The following is a 16,964-nucleotide window of genomic DNA, read 5'->3' on the forward strand; positions in this document are numbered from 1 at the left end:
TAGCTGGTTCATGGCTGGAATTGACTTCTTCGTGGTTATGAATATGGGCTTAGGGTTCTATTTGCTAGTGGCGGCGGGGTAAGTGCTATGCCATGCATGGCACGGAATTCTAGGGGAGGGTGGGTGGGAGATCACCGTGCAGGAAAGAAGCCTGAGGTGGCTTTAGGTTTCCACGCGCAGAAGTTGTGGGGTACTCTGTGCGAGCACGGCTGGGCCTTGATTGGATATTCTATGCTGCAGGGTCCAGGGTGGGTAGCTGGAGGGATTGTATGAGTGAAGCAAAACGAAGGGATGGATGTGTAGATAAAATGCTATGCGTGTCTCTGGCACGCTGTAGTACTCATCACAGTGGCATTCTTGCTACCTGACACCAGGTCTATCGCACAAATCATACCAAACATGTCAACTCCTGCTACCCTATTACCGCACTGAACACCCCCAATGTAAAAGCACGATGGAGGCCGACGTGTCGCTGGCCCCACATCTCCCTCAGGTATCGCTCCGCGCAGCGGTTGAACTCCCGTCCGCGGGCATCGATCAGGGCCGGTTTCACGCTCCAGCTGCGCACGCGTCGCTTGCAGTCACAGTCCTGACAGCCGAGGTCGGGGACGTTCTTCCAGGCCTTCCAGTAGTTGTCCAGCGGGTCGGAGAAATGGCACTTCCTGGCTGCGCCGCAGTCCGCGCCCTTCACCTCCAGTTCGCAGCATTCGTTCTGAGGGTCCAGGAACAATTTCGCCAGGGACCGTGGGGGCTGCTTCAGGATGAACCACGAGATGACGCTGTATTCGTTCCGTGCGTCCCGGTGCCAGTCCTTCGGGCCGTGGCGCAGGAGCATGCGTTCCATCAGCTCCCGCAACATCCGCAGCGCCGCGTGGAAGTCGATCTCGGTCTGTTCGTCGAGCCAGCCGCGGAATTCCAGCCGGCGTCTGCCCACGTCCGCTTCCACATAGCCCCATTTTAACACGGTATACACATGGTTGGTGTATTCTTCGAACGTCACCATCTTTCGTCTCTGCGGCGGAAGCTCGTCGTACTCGTCCAGCATCTTTCCCAGAACAAACAGCCGCCCGCTGACCACTGGCGCCAGGGGCTTCTTCGGCGGCATGAGCCTCTCCGTATCCCGAGCGATATCGGCCATCTGAAACAGAACGTGTAAGCCCCGTTCCAGCCGTTGCGCCAGCCGTAGTTCTGCCTCGAAATTCATCTCTGTGTTGTCTTCCTCGCAGAAAGGGCCCCATACGGCGGGCACAAGATGTCGCGATAAGTCTCGGGCGATGTTATGCCGATGGAGAAACCGGACCAGAGTGTGAATCGTCAACGGGGTCTGCTCCCCGGTCCACGGGCTCATGGTGAGGATGGGATCGAAGGTGTCAATGCCGTGGCATCGCATGAACCAGGTGCAGATATGCGGCTCAAGGATCTTGATGGTCTCATACGTGGCCTTGTTCAGCCGGCAGAGACTGAGTATCGTGGTCACCTCGCCGCTGATGATGATGTGAAAGAGGACATCGGCTACAAAGCCGAAGGGAAGAGGTGCTCCCCGCCGCAGAGATGGGGATAGCATCTGTTTGACGAGGCGAATCAGCGTGGGGGATCTCCCTCGCACCTGCGGAGTGGGTGCTTGGCTGCGTATGGTCTTTCGGCGGAAGATCATCCCGACTTACCGTAGCAACTGCTTGCTGCTAACCTGGACCATCCAAGCCTTTCCGAATCTAGGCGAGAGGGAGTGGCATTGGGTTTTTTATAAAAGGACTACTCAGGGCCGTCGTGGGGGGGGGGGGGAAAGAGGCTGTTTGCCCAGGCTGTAAGGGGGGTTAATTGCCGTTTAGCGGAAAACAAAGCGTCGACGGTGTGACGCGTTGGCAGATTATCAGTCGTGTGCTTGGCTGCAGCGATGCATCCGGAAAAGGCTGAGTAGACAGGGTGCAGGATGCAATCGCCGAACGACCGTAAGCTGACTGGTCAGCTTGGAAACTTATATAATACGTGGTCCCATGTCCGGTGCGGTCATCGCAGGAGCGATAGTGAGGGCCAGAAGTAAAGATCGACCACGTTTCACGCGAAATGCGAACAAGGAGAAGGGGCTGCCAGCACGGTCTATCGGTCTTCATGTTAAGACACACGTAGCACAATAATCCGTTCCCAACTAGTGTCTGTTCTGATGTAATAGCATGACACGCCTGGGGAAATAATCAAGCCCGTCTGATCATGGGATCGGCGGTGTTGCTGATAGTGGCTTCAATAGCGCCAGGGGAACCGAGGGGGAAGATCCGACATCGTCACGCGAGGAAGTCTGTCACGTATCGAGAACGAGACCATCTCGAGTCTTCAAGTTGCAAGACAAGCTTGTAACGTCAGCGATACTGGTAGTTTGGAAGGATGAATGAACGAATGAATGATGAATGAATAGGTGGGTGGGTGGATTGGATGAAATGCCGTGGGAGCATCTCCATCCTCCATTCTCCACACTACGGAGTTATCGACAATTGTTTATCGGTGGAGCCGGCCGCGGCTAAACCCAATTCGCTCAACCCCCTTCTCCCCCGCCTCTCTTTGACTCTCTATCGGTCGGCCACGAAAAATTTCTGGGACGATAACAGATTGTCAGCTTCGCAACAACAACAACAACCTCCTCCCCACCTCCCTACCTCCCTACCTTCCTCTCTCCCTCGACGCCCAACGTTGGTTCTCGAGTCGAGTCACAGTCTTACTCGATTGGATTTTCTCCAACCAACAAACTTCGTCAGGGTCTGCCGACCTCCGTCTGATGCCATTCCGCATATCGATCCTAGTCGCGCTTAACGCATGATTTTCTCCAAGCCCCTCCCACTCGCCGACGAGTGGACAGATCCGGATGCCTACGTTGAGGCCTTGATTTCGTTCGCTACCAACTCTGACATCTTTAGGCACCTCTGCGGCGGAGTGCATATCCTTGACTTCCTAACACGAGAGCCGGACCTTTATACCTCCCTGCTACCGGAAAATTGGCGGGCCTTCTTCGATCAGCATGATGTCCAGGACATTCTAGACTTGCTCCTTCGCGACGATCTACAGCCCCTCTTCGACCAACATGCCGGAACGGGTAACGAACTGGATGCGGACGCAAGAGGGTGGCGAGGCGGTAGTCTGCCCCCGCTGGATTTCCTGGAGTACATTCACCAGATCCGGCGCCTGAGCCTGGGACGGGATTTTACTCCGTCTCAGCCCGGGACCCCTGTGATCCCGAGACATATTGCAGTAGGGATGAACGTCAAGAAGTACCATGAGGTCGCGCACTTCTCTAAATACGTGGATAAGCTGTGCACAACGGTAGACGAACAACGGGGCGATGCGATCACACATATCGTGGACTTCGGGTCGGGACAGAGCTACCTGGGTCGCACCCTTGCCTCTGCGCCGTACCACCGGCACATCGTGGCCATCGAGCGGAAGCATCAGTTCATCAGTGGTGCGCAGGGCATGGATGTGCATGCTCGTCTGAAAGAGAAGAAAAAGGTCAACATGTACAACAAGAAGGCTGCCAAATGCAAGGTGTGCGATGAACCTGAGTCGCCTGCAGCGGTGGAGTCGCGCCCCAATGCAGGGGAGTCCAACATTGCAGAGCAGAGGCCTCAGGAGGAGGACCCAACGACAGCCACTGCCAACGGGGAAGAAGAGGACCTGGCCATGATTAACGTCTTCCGTGACGTCAGCCTCGCGCCCGGCGAGATTGGCTTCAAGCCCCATCGGAACGCGCCCAAGGCGGCCGTGGAAGAAGAGGATGATCCCAACAAGCCGAGAGGCACGATGGACTATATCGAACATGAGATCAAGGACGGGTATCTGGAGCCGATCATCAAAGATGTGATCGAGGCTCCTCTGCCTGCTGTCGAAACAACCACGGATGACAGTGCAGTTGCGACCAATGGTACCAAGGCAGACCAGAAGCCGGTGGACGCCAAGGTCATGGTCATCTCCCTCCACTCTTGTGGCAACCTACTGCACCACGGTGTCCGCTCTCTGACCCTGAACCCGTCGGTCAAAGCCATTGCTATGATCGGCTGCTGCTACAACTTAGTTACAGAGAGGCTAGGCCCTGCCACCTACAAGCTTCCTATCCTCCGATCCATGCATCCCCGCCTGACGCAGGATGCCGTCGCGTACGATCCCCATGGATTTCCTATGTCAAAGCGCTTCGAAGATTACGAGCATGAGAGCGGAACAGGTGTCAAGCTGAACATTACAGCACGGTCCATGTCCTTGCAAGCTCCTTACAATTGGGGCCGGAAAGACAGCGAGGACTTTTTCACTCGACACTTCTATCGAAGCCTTCTCCAGCGTGTTCTTGTGGATCGCGGAGTTGTCGCAAAACCCAAGATCCCTGACGATCTCTACGGCGAATCAGATGCACCTGAGGACGCAGGGAACCCCTTGATTGTGGGCTCTCTACGCAAATCCGCTTTTGTTTCCTTCCCCGCCTATGCTACCGCTGCCTTGGCTAAGCTTTCCCGTGATGCGCACTTTGGGGAAAAGGTGAAAGCTGGAATGGGTGACCTCACTGAAGAGGATTTGAACCGCTATGTGGAAGAGTACTGGTACGCGAAAAAGAACCTCAGCGTGGTATGGAGCTTGATGGCTTTCAGTGCTGCCTTGGTCGAGGCCATCATCGTGGTGGACCGGTGGCAGTTTCTGCGAGAGCACGACTCCGTCAAGGATTGCTGGGTTGAACCTGTTTTCGACTACCACGAGAGTCCCCGCAACCTGGCCGTCATTGGAATCAAGAAGTGAAGGGCGACCTACCTCATGTGACAGGTTTTTCCACCGGATGCCTGAGGCCTCCGAACCCGAGCTGCAGGTGTCAGAAAGCAAGGAGTTGGGCAGCAGTAGCAGCAGCAACAGCCTCTCTGGTTCCGAGACATTTGCCATCCGGCAGATCGGGCGCTTTATTTCCCGCCTGAATCAGTGTTCTGGCGACCTGCGACTGGCCTGATCTAGGCCGCGATGTGCACACGCGACTCCTACGAAGTGAGACCATGCTGGGGTCCTCTCCACGTAGATATGATGTGACCACGACCAATAGACGATAGACGATGGACCGAAAAGAAAAATATTAGCATAGAGGTTTATGTGCAGATAGATGGTGCGACAAATTCACCGGCAGCTAGTGTACTGTACTATGTCGAGAGCGCTGCTGATCGGTCTAGATTTTTTTCATCAATTAACCGCTTCCTATGGTGCTTTCTCCTCGCTTGAGTAATATTAATGATGATGCCTAGTTTCCTAGGCAATCACAATTCCTATTGAGCATACACGGGACAATTGTGTGGGGCTCAGGGTAAAAGAGTAGGTAATCCACCGATCAGGGTCGAAGGAAACCTTAGGAAAGGGCAAAGGCGAGGGAATTTAAATCCAAGACAGAAGTCGAGACCCATAGTTATTTTTCCAACCCAAAGGTTTCAGGGACTAAGTTAGTTAAGTTCACTATCTTTTTTAGTGGGCGGCACCCGCGGGTTCCGAAACGGTTGTATGTCGTTTCTTTCCAGTTGCCAATTCCCCCATGACAGCAACCTGCAATCTGCCCCCCATCCCAATCAGGCACGCTATCGACATTCCTCCTCCATTCATTCTCCAACGCTATGGATCATCTGGAGGCCGAGGGTCCCGAGAGCGATGGGAAGGAGTCACTTGGCAGACGTGCAGTAAGTCAATCAGTTGATGTTGCTGCGGCTGCGGCTGCGTGCTAGTTACCAGGTCACATGCTTACTTTACTTGCCTACCTGCAGTGCGACCAATGTCGTTTGCGAAAGGTACGAGACCAACTGTCTAGCCATAACTCTATGCAGCTTCTCGCTTTCCTGATATCCTTGCGTCGGCTCACTGACTTGCTTGTCTGTGTCTGTCTTCTTATCAGATACGCTGCGACAAGCGATCCCCGTGCTCCAACTGTCGCAGTTCACAGATTATCTGCCGATCGACCGGGGCAGGCCAGAAGCCTCAAGAGCCGCGGAAGCGGGTCTTGATCTCTAGTCAGTAGTATGTGTGCGACCATCCTGGAGTATGTCTTTCGTTCCGATCTGATCTGTGTCCCACATCCAGTGAAAGGAAGATCGATCTGATCGAGGAGCGCCTGGGGAGCATTGAGGACCTGCTCCGCCAACTTCGGTCGAACACAGCGACGACCAGCAGTGTCCCGGAGCCGTACTACCACTCCACGCCCATCTCCAGCCGCATGAGTCCCTCCGTCCCCGGCCATGCGTCGAGTGGTCCGGCTCCCGTCGAGGACCCCGAGGCGACCCCTGCCTTCGAGGGCAACTCGTCTCTCGCCGCGCACTCCGCCTACGCCAGCGAGTTCCTGGAGACGGCCGTCTCGCGCAGCGCGCTACAGGTGTCGTCGCCGACCATCCAGGCGGCGCTTTCGACCTTGAAGCAGATGGTCAGCATGCAGGACCACCAGGCGCACTCGCCGGCCCGCGAGATCCGCTTCCCCAACCAGAAGAGCATCCTGGGGTCCGGGATCCGAGACCTGGCCATGCCGCCCGTGCAGGTGGTCCTGTCGCTTCTCCGGAAGTTCAAAGGTACCGGTCCATCCCTGCAACGATAGCATACACCCTCATCACTCATCTCCAGCGCTAGAGAAACCCAACATTCTGCAGGGGGTCTGTCCGTTCCTCACGTGCGAGCGACTCATCGAGAAATGTCGGGAGGTCTACTTTGCCACCGAGGAGTTCTCGGACGCGGCGTTCATCGTCGTCCACGGAGGTCTCTATTATGTGATCAGTGACTGCATCTCCTCCGTCGAGGACCCGAAGACGCGAGACGAGTACCAGCGGTATCTCCGGCTCTGTCAAACCAATATCGAAACGGCGCTGGCCAACTTGAGTATCTGTATGCCGGCCAGAGCGGAATATATCGAAGCTCTTGCGTTGGGGGTAAGGACTCTTCTAGATGGGGGCTCTTTTGACAAACTGTTGCGGACACTAATGGCTGTCTATGTAGGCCCTCTATGCGATCGAGATGTCGAAGCCGTCGTTCGCTCTGACATTGACCTCTACGGCAGCCCGACTATGTCAGACTTTGGGGTACCATCGAGCTTCACCAACCGATCCCGAAAGTGACATTTCCAGAGGACGCCAATTGTTTTGGACGGTTTATGCCCTCGACAAAGCGATATCTTTACGCCTTGGGCGGGCGTCAACAATCCAAGACTATGATATTACCATGCCGGGGCCGAACGACGTCATTGGAGCAGAGGAGCCCTGGAATAGCGTTTTCCAGATATGGATTAAATTCGCCACCATCCAAGGCCAAGTGTACGAGCTATTATACAGCCCCGCGGCATTGTCGCAGCCGGAGAACGAGAGAGCCGAGCATGCCCGTCAGCTGGCTGCTCAAGTGATGGAGACTATTGATGCACCATTTGATGTATGTGTTGTGCCACCTTCCGGCGGGCCAGAGCAGACGGCTGATCCATCACAGCACATCATGAACACTGAGAAGCTATCCCACATGGACGAGATCTACATGATTTCGGACAAGATTGCCCGAAAGTCGGTGATGACCCTAATATATCGAGCGATTCCTCCATCGCGAGACTCGCAAAGCACATTCGTCAAAGAATGCATCACGACGGCTCGGGAGGCACTCGAACTACTGAAAGAGACCATGATCGAGGTCAAGGGAATGACTGAGAATTTCAAAACGTCTTATCTCCACTGGTACGTTGGCTTCCAGCAAGGTTTTTTTGCGTAGATACTCATAGAGGTTCCTGCAGGACGGTTCTCTTCGCTCCCTTCGTGCCGTTTGTGGTGCTATTCTGCCACACAATAGCGACGTCCTCGTGGGAGGACCTGAACCGTCTGGAGGAGTTTGTGCTCTGCGTGCAGCCGAACTGTTTTCTTTCGGAGGCTATCGCTAAGCTATACCGCCTGTGCCAGGTGCTCAGTAATGTCGCGAGGCTGTACATTGAGGCCAAAGCACAGGCGCAGGCACGAGAGGATCAAAACCTTGTGTCTGTTGGGCAGGAGTTCGATACCTATCTAACTGCGCTGGGTCTTGCACCTGCATCGAATCAAGAGGGCGGGGCCGTGTGGACGTCGGCGCCTTCCACGGCGGGAGCCGGGGCTGTATCCGGGGTCATGAGGTCTGGGAATGAGGGGCCCTACACTGAAGCTCCTATGCCACCGACTAGTCAACTGGGGAATTGGTTCTCGGGCAATCAGCATATGATGGGGCTACTGGAAGAGGATCTCTCTGTTTTTGAGCCTTCGTGGACAGGATGAACAATCTTATTGGTTTGCATGACAATGTTTGTCTGGGGGCTCGGTATTGAGCGCTGGTACTCCACCAAATTCACTAACGATTTGAGCGCTCGATCGAGTCACTCCCCAGCCCGCGCGTCGCCGGAAAACTTCAGATACACTTGCCTCCGTCGATTATCATCTCCGCCCCATTGACGAAGCTCCCCTCGTCACTCGCGAGATACACGCACATGTTGGCGACGTCGTCCACCTCCGTCAGCCGTCCCAGGGGCACATTCCCGATGAACTTGTCCCGGTTCTCGGGCGTATCGTCCATGCCGGTGAACAAGGAGAACAATCCGGTCCCCGACAGCAACGGCGAGACGGTGTTGACCCGGATATTGTGCGGACCATACTCGGCCGCGAGACCTTTGGTTGCCTGTCGTCAATTGATCCGGAGTATCAGCAGTGCCTTCAAGCATCCGCCACCACCCATCGACGCCACTCTCCTCAAAAGCCACGGGGTTGTGGACACTCACATTCGAAACCGCCCCCTTGGACGCATTATACCACACCAACCCGGGCCGCGGCCTCGTCGCCCCGGTCGACGAGATATTGATCATCGATCCCCCGCCCCCTTGCTCCAGCAGCCGCTTCACAAACACCTGGCTCCCGAGAAAGATACTCTTCACGTTGACAGTGAAAACCCGCTCCCACTCCGCCTCGGTGACCTCGACCGTTGGCTGTGTTTGGCAGTCTTGTCAGCATGACCCCGTCCCCTCCCTGTTCTTCGAATACAGCAAAGGGGATACCTTATTCCGATACGTCGTCCCCGCATTATTGACCAAGACATCCACGCGTCCGAATTTCTCGACTGCCACCGCCACCGCCCGCGCCCAGTCCGCCGCGACCGTCACGTCGACCCGCTCGAAATGCAGCGCCGTCGGCACCGTGGCTGCCAGCTCCGCCCCGGCCGCGGCATTGATGTCCGCGATGATCACCCGGGCGCCTTCTTGGTGGAAGCGGCGCACGATCGCCGCGCCGAAGCCGGAACTTCCTCCTTTGCGTGGGGTGCGTTAGTTGGTTTGGGGTTGGGTGTGTGTTGGGTGTTGGGTAGGGGATGGGGGGAACGAGAACGTACCGGTTACGATGGCGACTTTGCCGTCTAGACGGGGCATTTTTTTGTGTTTGCGGTAGGGTAGTACGGTTTAGGAGCGTTGTATTGGAGCGGAGGATTGGTGGTCCTTGTCTTTATCTTTGGAGGTGGTTAATGGTTGATAAGTACAGGGTGGAGTACAGGCTGTAAACTGTATCAAGCTCAATCGTATATCCCATGTATCGCTTCCCTGGAGAGTCAAAAATGAACCTGGGGATGCGGGAGAAGTCCAGCGACGACTGTTTAAAAAACGGAGAATGAGAGTGGGAGGGGAGGTGGGTAGATGGCTGGGTTGGGTTATTGTAGCTGGAGCGGAAAATATTGTCTTGTCCCGTGCGGTTGATGATCTGTTGGACAGCTTGTCAGCTCGAGCCTATAGGTAGGTAGGTGGGTGGGTTACTTACCCCGCCTCGCCTCGCCTCGCAGGTGAGACAGCGTCACAGCACAGCACAGCACAGCACAGTGCCACCAGGATACGGGATGCGGGATGCGGGGTTCGGTCCGGGGTCCGGGGTGACGGGGAGGGTGAGTTCTGGAGGTGGAGGGGGAGGTGGAGGTGGAGGCGGGGTAAGAGAGGGGTTGGTTGGTAGTTAAGTTCTTGGGTTGGGTGGGTGGCTTTGTAGGACTGGAGAGAAATGCTCGGCATGCTCGGTGTTCTCGGTCTTTGGTTGTTGAGTGTTGATTGTGGATCTGGGGTTGAGATGGATGACGAGTTTGAAGTTCGAGGGTACAGTACTGTACAGTCCGTGAAATACGATTGATTTGTATGGTATGGTCAGAAAATGGAAGGGGGGAAGTTCAATACACCGTCGAGGTCGTTGATTAATAACTTATGTCCAATTGATAAATCAGTCGAATATATGAATACAGTAGAATCGAATATATGCAGAGAGTCCAGGGGTCAGGACCAACGCAGGAGAATAACGGGCACCAGGAAAGATACCGAAAAGGTACATTAAAGATAAAAAGCCACCCCCAAATCAACCATCCGCGAACTTGATCGCGCGCTCCTTCCGCAGCGTCGGCTCGTCTTCCTCGCGCTCGCGGGTCTTGGCCGTCGCGTCCAGACACCGGATCATGCTCTCGCAGAGCCGGTGCAGCACCCACTCGGGCTCCGTCTGGCTGGCCAGCATGGGGCTCGTCTCGCCGATCCAGTCCCAGTTCAGCACGCCGTACTCGTCCTCGCGCAGCTCGACGCTCGACGTCGGGTCCGTCGCCCGGATCAGCCGCGTGAACTCGACCCATTCCTCGTACGTGTACTGCTTCGGCTCCGCGTTCAGGGCGTCCCGCGTCGTGCGCTGGATCGCGAGCGCCAGCTTCTGCGCCAGTCGGATGTTGGAGACGGGGCCTTCGTCGGCATCTGCGGGGCCCGGTTCGGTCGCGAGCTGATCGATGGTTTCTGCCTTGGGCTTGGTGCCGCCGTCCTGAGGGCTGGTGCTCGGGGACAAGTCGCTGGCCCGCTTGGCGCCGATTTCCGGGTCCCCCCCGTCGTCCGGGGCGGGCCCGATGGGGAAGCCCTCGGCGACGCGCTTGTGCTCTTCGCGGTGCTTGAGGGCCGTGTACAGCGGCGGGATCTTGCGGACGAACTTGGCGTAGCGGCCGGATTGCGGGAGGACGGTCCAGTCGGCCGCGACGTCCGTGGCGTGCTTGAAGCCCGCGACGATGGTGTCGCTCATCTCGGAGATGAGCGTGGTCATGGTGGGCACGGCGACGAGGGACCAGACGATGAAGAAGGGTTTGGCGGCGTTGGTCGACGGGGTGATGTCGCCGTACCCGATCGTCAGGAGCGAGCAGAAGCCGAAGTAGAGCGCTTGGAAGTATGTGATGTTCTCCATCTGCCAGAAGGCCACCGCGCCAATCGTCCAGACAATCCCAAACATGATCAAGCTCAGCACGAGGTTGTACCATCGGCGGAAGAAGAGCGTTTCCCGCTGGATGGCCCGCATCGCGTCGAATCGGTCTTTCTCCTCCTTCATGACGACCTGCTTCGGGCGACCCATCAAGGCGAAGGCGTCGATCGTGGTGCGGACCGGCCGGCCGGAGCGCCGGGGTTTGTATTCGAGCTGGGAGGTCGCCCCGGGCTCGATGGACACGGAGCGGCTGACGGTTGCTCGGCGTTTGCGTTCCACGTGCTTGCGTATCACTTGTTTATACTGGATGTCGTGCGCGAACTGCAGGACACTGTTGACCACGAGACCCAGGATGATCATGCCGATGACCGCGTACGGAAAGACGAGACCCCTTGCCACCGGAGTCGTGGGGGTGATGTCGCCGTATCCCAGCGTGAGGATGGTGACGTCCGAGAAGTATAGCGCATCTGCGAAGGAGATGCCGATCACATTGCTGAAAATCGCGGCCCCGATTATGAGCCACACCACAAAAGCCGTCGTCTGCAGAATGAGCGTGCGCTGGCCGTCGGTCAATGCGAAATACTGCGGATAGTGTCCGAGAACATATCCGAGCATGTTGATCAGTAGTATCACACCGAGGATGAAGTACAGGACTGCGGCGATCACGGCACTCCAGTATGCCTGCGAGTACGTCTCATTGGGAGGTACGGGAGGAGAATAGACATGCATCGCGGCTGTGATACCGATCAAGATGGAGGTTGAGAGAAACCAGAGGATGATCGATACAGGCAACGCAATGATGTACCGCACTGTCCGGGTGAAGTTGAACAGGAGGAACAAGTTACCCACCAAGCCGCATGCCAGCGACGTCGCATTGAGAGCTATGCACCTAGTCAGGTTAGGGCTAGACGCTGTGAGTCGGAAGGTTACAGATGACTTACCATCGTGGGTCTGCCAAGGACTTCTGGATGGGTTGCCCGAACGAATCGGTCTGGCTCAGAACTGTCACCTTCCATGATGACACTAGCGCCACGATGGACATGACATTCGCCAAGGGAGCGGTTGTGGCAGCTATGAGCGGGATTGCTGTCGATGCTATCCACCAGTTTTGCGGTTCATCGTCGTCGGCCGGTCTCAGATAGAATGGGCTTCGAAGCCGCTCTCCAAGCGACCTCTTCTGCTGCGTGTGAGGGCTTGACGAGCTATCCGGCATGATTGCTTTGTCTTGGTAGTAAGCAGGCCACGGCCGCGTTCTGGCTAGGAGTGACTCCAGGAGAGTCCTATGGAATCAAAAAAGAGGTTTCATGGCGATATAATCAATGATAAATTCCAGGGATAATGAATGAGACCTCCTTCTCATGGTCATATATACAGATGCCGATCTCAAAGGCAATGGATGGGGCCAGGAAAAAGACACGTTAGGATTCTCATTGGTGGTGGAGGAGTGGAAGTGAATTCCTTGTTTTGACTTGGCAAGACGGGACAAGATGGGATGACGCCCGCGCCAGATGGAGCTCCCGTGACCCACCAACCCTGACAGCTTGCCCTAGACCTCCCCTTCTCTGGGACATGATGTCATTCCGGTTGATTCCTACCGTCGACTTGATTGATCTTGTCTCTATTCACAAATGAAATGCCGAAAATAGTTGATGCTCTGGTTCCTGTTGCGTCAGGGAAGACGCCTGGTCGGAGAAGTACAGTACTTCACATGATAGTCATCGTTGAAGACAATACTGTGGGAGACAAGATCAGGTTTTATCTCTACAGATGAAGCTGAAGAGAGATTCAAACAATATTCTTCGAGAAGCTAAGTTGAAATCTAAATTTGAAACTAACCAATTATGACAAGCAAAAGCCACAGGTAATCACAATGTAGCGCAGTCTGAATAAGTCCAGTTCCACACTCATGGCAGCTCCTCGGCATAGCCCGCGGGATTGCCCCAGCCCATCCGCAACATCTGGTTGACCATGGGCCAGTTGCGTGTGCGGATCTGGTGGTTCAGAGGCTCATCGAGGATCAGATGCTCCCGCCGGCCGGTCTGGATGATCCACTGTCCGAACCCGGCCGCTTGGAGCTGTGGCCGCGCCAGCAGAGCCATGACAACCTGTCGGTCCCAGACATGCGTGAGGAAGTTGTTGCGGTGCAGGTTGTCCAACGGGTACGAGAGCTCTGGGTACTGGTACTGGTCTTCGTTGAGCCCCAGATTCAAGGGGAACCCGGAGTTGATCAGCGCCAGGGCGAGCTCCATATGCCCCAGGCTCAAGGCCGCTTCGATCGCCGACCTGCCCGATGCCGTCACGATCACCGGGTCCAGCGCCTCCGGCAAGGCGGCGACAACGGGCGGGACCAGCACAGGCATCAGATCGCATAGGAGCAGCTGACGCGCGATCGCCTCATCGCTAAGATACGTGCCGTTGTCGTACGCTTGGCGAAGCAGGTTGATGTAATCCGGCATCCTACACAGGTAGGGCAGGGCCCCGGGCCCGGCGTTCGTGGCGTAGCGGGCCCCTTCGGAGAGAAGCAGTCGCACCATCGCGTCCCGCGCAAAGGTCCGAATCCCATAGCCCAGAGGCGGCCCGAATTCATCGTGGCTGAGCTCAGGGCACACCGCGAAGTCCAGCGCCGTGTTGCGGTTGACCCGCGCCGTGGCGAAGATGTCGGCCCCGCGCTGCAGCAGCAGTTGGGCCACGGGGACCTGGGCGTAGAAGGCGGCGATGTGCAGCAACGGTCTGGCACTGAGGTCGTAGAGGTTAGCATCGAGCCCTGCGTCTTCCAGACAGAACCGGACCGCGTCGTACCGGCCCTGGGCCACCAGGCGAGCGAGGGGCTGGCTTACCGGGTTCTCATGCCACAGATACCGACTGCTCCGCCGGTTGCCAAGCTGGTTGGCGATGATCATCGCGTCGTAGGTCAGCTGCGGAGGGACGACCGTCTCCCGACAGCGCGCAACGACCTCCTCCTGGACCAGGTCGCGGAAGGCTTTGCAGGTGCGTCGGAGTGTGAGGAGCGTGTCTGTATCCGCATACAGGATGACCTGCACGGCGATCTCGGGCGGGAGCGCTGCCAGCCCGATGTTGAGCGTCTTGAACACCCGCAGCAGCTGATTCCTGAGGCGTCGGCCGTGGTGTCGTTCGAAAAACTCGAGAATCTTCTGACGTTTTCCGGTCATCGTGGCTTGTGGTTCAGCGCTGGTCCGGTGGGGTGGTGTTGGGTTTTCATGACGGCGAGACGTAGACCCTTGGGGTCTTTTATATAGATGCGCGTCTCCGTTTCTTGTTGAAAGGGTCGCCAACATAGAGGCACTTTTCGAGAAAGTTGCCGGTACCAGAGGCTAGAGAGCAATACACCATCTCTTCATGTAGGTTGCTGCTTCGTTTTGTCTCCGTTTTGTGATATTGCCGCAAAGCAAGGTGAAAAGATCGAGGCACAAGTTTTCGACATTGGCCAGCGCATTTGTCACAGGTAGGCTTAGAAAAAGGCAACAGAGTATATGTCTCAAATTGAAGAAAATGAAATGACAGGACTGACAAGGTGCTATTGGAGATGGAGGATGACATATCGCTTAGACTATGAGGTGTTTCAGGCGGTCATCAGGTGACCGGGTGACGACAGTATTGGGAGCTTATAAAACTTCACAGAAGAACTTACTACGCCATGGCAGGTGACTTCATATTCTTACAGTAGTTGAGTGCAAAACATAGACAGGGAAAGAATATTACAATGATAAATTAGAATCTCTGAAAAGTGATACAGATAGTAAGAACTGTCTCTCTACAATAGTCTTGGCAGGTAGAAAACGCCAGCCATCAAAGAAACCCCGGCTGGCAGCTTCAAGGATTAGGGCCTGCCTTGAGTAAAGCTCGGATCTCGTCCCAGTTTCTGGCAACCAGAGCCTCCCGAAGTGGGCTTCTTAGAATCAAGTCCGGGTCCCTCCATGCCTCAAAGCCATCTTTCTGCAACTCAGGCCGGTCTAGCAGCAGCTCAGCAAGCGAGGCCCATTTCCTCCAGACGTTCCGGGGCAGGACTTTCGAGCCATAGAATTTAGGATTCGGTTCCAGTTTACCAAGAACAAACGCCAACTCAGGGTATTCGTTTCTGTCCCAATGATAACCCAGCTTGAGGCAGAATCCCTTTCGTATCATGTACGCGGCGAATTTGTGGGATGCGTGTTTACAGTACGGGGACGAGGTTTGTCCAAGTGCATCCTGCATCAATCCGAGCCCGGGCATCCACAGCACCTCCGGGATTTCTTGCACTATGACATCCAAAATGTTCACCGAGAGCTTTTGAATACAGCACGAGATATGCTTATACAGCGTGTGCCAGTCCGTAGTGCGGCCATCCTTGTACAGGCCATTTCGGATTGTCAATCTGAGAAGGTCCGGCCCGTCCGGGCGTCGGACCAGATGAATGAAGCAATCGGCTGAGGAAAACACTGCACCCTTCTCGAGCAGAAGCCGAATGATCCTCTGATGTCCCCCCACAGTGGCCGTCCAGGGCTTGTCGGTGACTCGTGAATGTATGATCCTCCCAAGGGCTGGGTAGTAGTCTGAGAGATACCGCCGTTGCTTTGGGCTCAGCATGTCTAATGCCTGGTATCCGGTCCACGTTTTCTGATTGACGTCAATCTCCGGGTGGGAGAGAAAGATCTGGATCATTTGGAGGTTTCGGGTTCGCACAGCAATATGCCAGAATGAGTTTCCAAAGAGATCGTAGTTTCTGTGGGGGTGGACGCCAGCATCCAGCACATTCTGCACGACCTGATAATGGCCGCGGATGATCGCCTGTACAAAGGGCTGTGGTATAATTTCGGGTCTGCGATTGATGGACCAATTCGAGTGATTTTCATGTGGTAACCCATTCTCGTCCACCATAGTGAATCGCTCGTAATACTTCTTGGGGGGAAGAGCCCACTTGAGGCATCGCTTCTTCAGCAGGCCTCTCAGAGTGTCGCTCAAGGCTGGAACAGCTAACCTGAAATTCATTAGCTCCCAGTAGTTCATCTGTTCAACAATCACATACAAGATGTCCATGGGCAGGTCTTCCAGTTTGAAGACCCTAGCACGTTCTGGAGCATCGCCGGAGGTATAATCGCGGTCGTTAGACATGGTCCCCGGGTTCGAGTTGCTGATCCCCTGTATCTTTAAGGTTGTGGCTTGACGGTTGTTATCGTGGTGTCATGAGGTTGACTCTCATTTGAAAAATGGTATTATGTTGGTTCTTTTATATTGACTGAGCACCGACTCATACTCATAGATAATCGTCGCGAAAAGAGGATAATGTCTCACTTTTCAAGAACTGAAGAGGTAACTTCCGCGCGCAATGTGGACTTTCTTTGTTGGGCTTTCACAACTGTGGACTTGAAAGAAAGATGTGTATCTGGTGCCTCTGGTCAGATCAGCGGTGATACATGTCCACGCTGGGTTGTGTGGAGTAGGGCACATCTGGAGTTATTCACTAATGCCTTCTGGTGCTTCTGTCGAAGTTCCATCTGGGTGCCTGGGAATTGTAGAGCCATCTGCTAAATGGTTCTTGCACATGTTTGGCTGCGATTAGCGTCTGACGATACCGCTAAATTCTAATCGAGGTTCGCCGTCAACAGTGAAATAGATTAGCATGATCCCGAAATTAGATGCCACCCTGAAAGAGCAGCTGTAAAAGAGCCGGGTGCTCTGGGTCCTCTGGAATCACGCATACTGTTGTGGCTCGTTACATATAAGTGATATGTGGTATAGTGCAGA

General features: G+C 55.3%; 6 protein-coding genes across 6 annotated transcripts; 2 read left to right on the plus strand and 4 right to left on the minus strand.

Annotated features, from left to right (window-relative positions):
- Nucleotides 1–406: 406 nt before the first annotated feature.
- Nucleotides 407–1,766, minus strand: BO66DRAFT_358785 (uncharacterized protein). The gene has a single exon (XM_025644952.1). It carries the CDS (start codon nt 1,652–1,654, stop codon nt 413–415), a length of 1,242 nt encoding a protein of 413 aa, XP_025499354.1. The 5' UTR covers nt 1,655–1,766; the 3' UTR covers nt 407–412.
- An 853-nt stretch (nt 1,767–2,619) lies between these two features.
- On the plus strand, nt 2,620–5,195 carry BO66DRAFT_395352 (uncharacterized protein). The gene has a single exon (XM_025648201.1). The coding sequence runs from the start codon at nt 2,806–2,808 to the stop codon at nt 4,765–4,767; it is 1,962 nt and encodes a 653-aa protein (XP_025499355.1). The 5' UTR covers nt 2,620–2,805; the 3' UTR covers nt 4,768–5,195.
- Nucleotides 5,196–5,615: 420 nt separating this feature from the next.
- Nucleotides 5,616–8,258, plus strand: BO66DRAFT_333566 (putative C6 transcription factor; the record flags this gene model as incomplete). The annotated part of the gene is made up of 8 exons (XM_025644170.1): nt 5,616–5,678; nt 5,763–5,786; nt 5,891–6,012; nt 6,076–6,554; nt 6,613–6,908; nt 6,976–7,401; nt 7,456–7,694; nt 7,751–8,258. The coding sequence occupies 8 exons, from the start codon at nt 5,616–5,618 to the stop codon at nt 8,256–8,258; spliced, it is 2,157 nt and encodes a 718-aa protein (XP_025499356.1).
- A 58-nt stretch (nt 8,259–8,316) lies between these two features.
- Nucleotides 8,317–9,883, minus strand: BO66DRAFT_395355 (NAD(P)-binding protein). Its single transcript, XM_025648202.1, has 5 exons — nt 9,777–9,883; nt 9,358–9,719; nt 9,029–9,276; nt 8,756–8,959; nt 8,317–8,655 (listed from the first exon to the last, which is right to left on the minus strand). The coding sequence occupies exons 2-5, from the start codon at nt 9,392–9,394 to the stop codon at nt 8,389–8,391; spliced, it is 756 nt and encodes a 251-aa protein (XP_025499357.1). The 5' UTR covers nt 9,395–9,719; nt 9,777–9,883; the 3' UTR covers nt 8,317–8,388.
- Nucleotides 9,884–10,189: 306 nt separating this feature from the next.
- Nucleotides 10,190–12,652, minus strand: BO66DRAFT_431924 (potassium channel family protein). The gene is made up of 2 exons (XM_025650610.1): nt 12,164–12,652; nt 10,190–12,111 (listed from the first exon to the last, which is right to left on the minus strand). The coding sequence occupies exons 1-2, from the start codon at nt 12,433–12,435 to the stop codon at nt 10,353–10,355; spliced, it is 2,031 nt and encodes a 676-aa protein (XP_025499358.1). The 5' UTR covers nt 12,436–12,652; the 3' UTR covers nt 10,190–10,352.
- A 2,401-nt stretch (nt 12,653–15,053) lies between these two features.
- Nucleotides 15,054–16,331, minus strand: BO66DRAFT_442942 (uncharacterized protein; the record flags this gene model as incomplete). Its single annotated transcript, XM_025651464.1, has 2 exons — nt 15,054–16,197; nt 16,246–16,331. The coding sequence occupies 2 exons, from the start codon at nt 16,329–16,331 to the stop codon at nt 15,054–15,056; spliced, it is 1,230 nt and encodes a 409-aa protein (XP_025499359.1).
- Nucleotides 16,332–16,964: the final 633 nt, after the last annotated feature.

Source organism: Aspergillus aculeatinus (genome assembly GCF_003184765.1).
Source record: "Aspergillus aculeatinus CBS 121060 unplaced genomic scaffold BO66scaffold_62, whole genome shotgun sequence".
In the NCBI taxonomy this organism is placed as follows: Eukaryota; Fungi; Ascomycota; class Eurotiomycetes; order Eurotiales; family Aspergillaceae; genus Aspergillus; species Aspergillus aculeatinus.

Bases quoted from the DNA above. Each gene is read 5' to 3' on its own strand.
- BO66DRAFT_395352 (XM_025648201.1), top strand. From the start codon at position 2,806: ATGATTTTCTCCAAGCCCCTCCCACTCGCCGACGAGTGGACAGATCCG.
- BO66DRAFT_358785 (XM_025644952.1), bottom strand. From the start codon at position 1,654: ATGATCTTCCGCCGAAAGACCATACGCAGCCAAGCACCCACTCCGCAG.
- BO66DRAFT_431924 (XM_025650610.1), bottom strand. From the start codon at position 12,435: ATGCCGGATAGCTCGTCAAGCCCTCACACGCAGCAGAAGAGGTCGCTT. The intron at 12,112-12,163 runs GTAAGTCATCTG...TAACCTGACTAG, and splicing joins TCCTTGGCAGACCCACGATG to GTGCATAGCTCTCAATGCGA.
- BO66DRAFT_395355 (XM_025648202.1), bottom strand. From the start codon at position 9,394: ATGCCCCGTCTAGACGGCAAAGTCGCCATCGTAACCG. The intron at 8,960-9,028 runs GTATCCCCTTTG...TGCCAAACACAG, and splicing joins GGACGACGTATCGGAATAAG to CCAACGGTCGAGGTCACCGA. The intron at 8,656-8,755 runs GTGAGTGTCCAC...AATTGACGACAG, and splicing joins CCAAGGGGGCGGTTTCGAAT to GCAACCAAAGGTCTCGCGGC.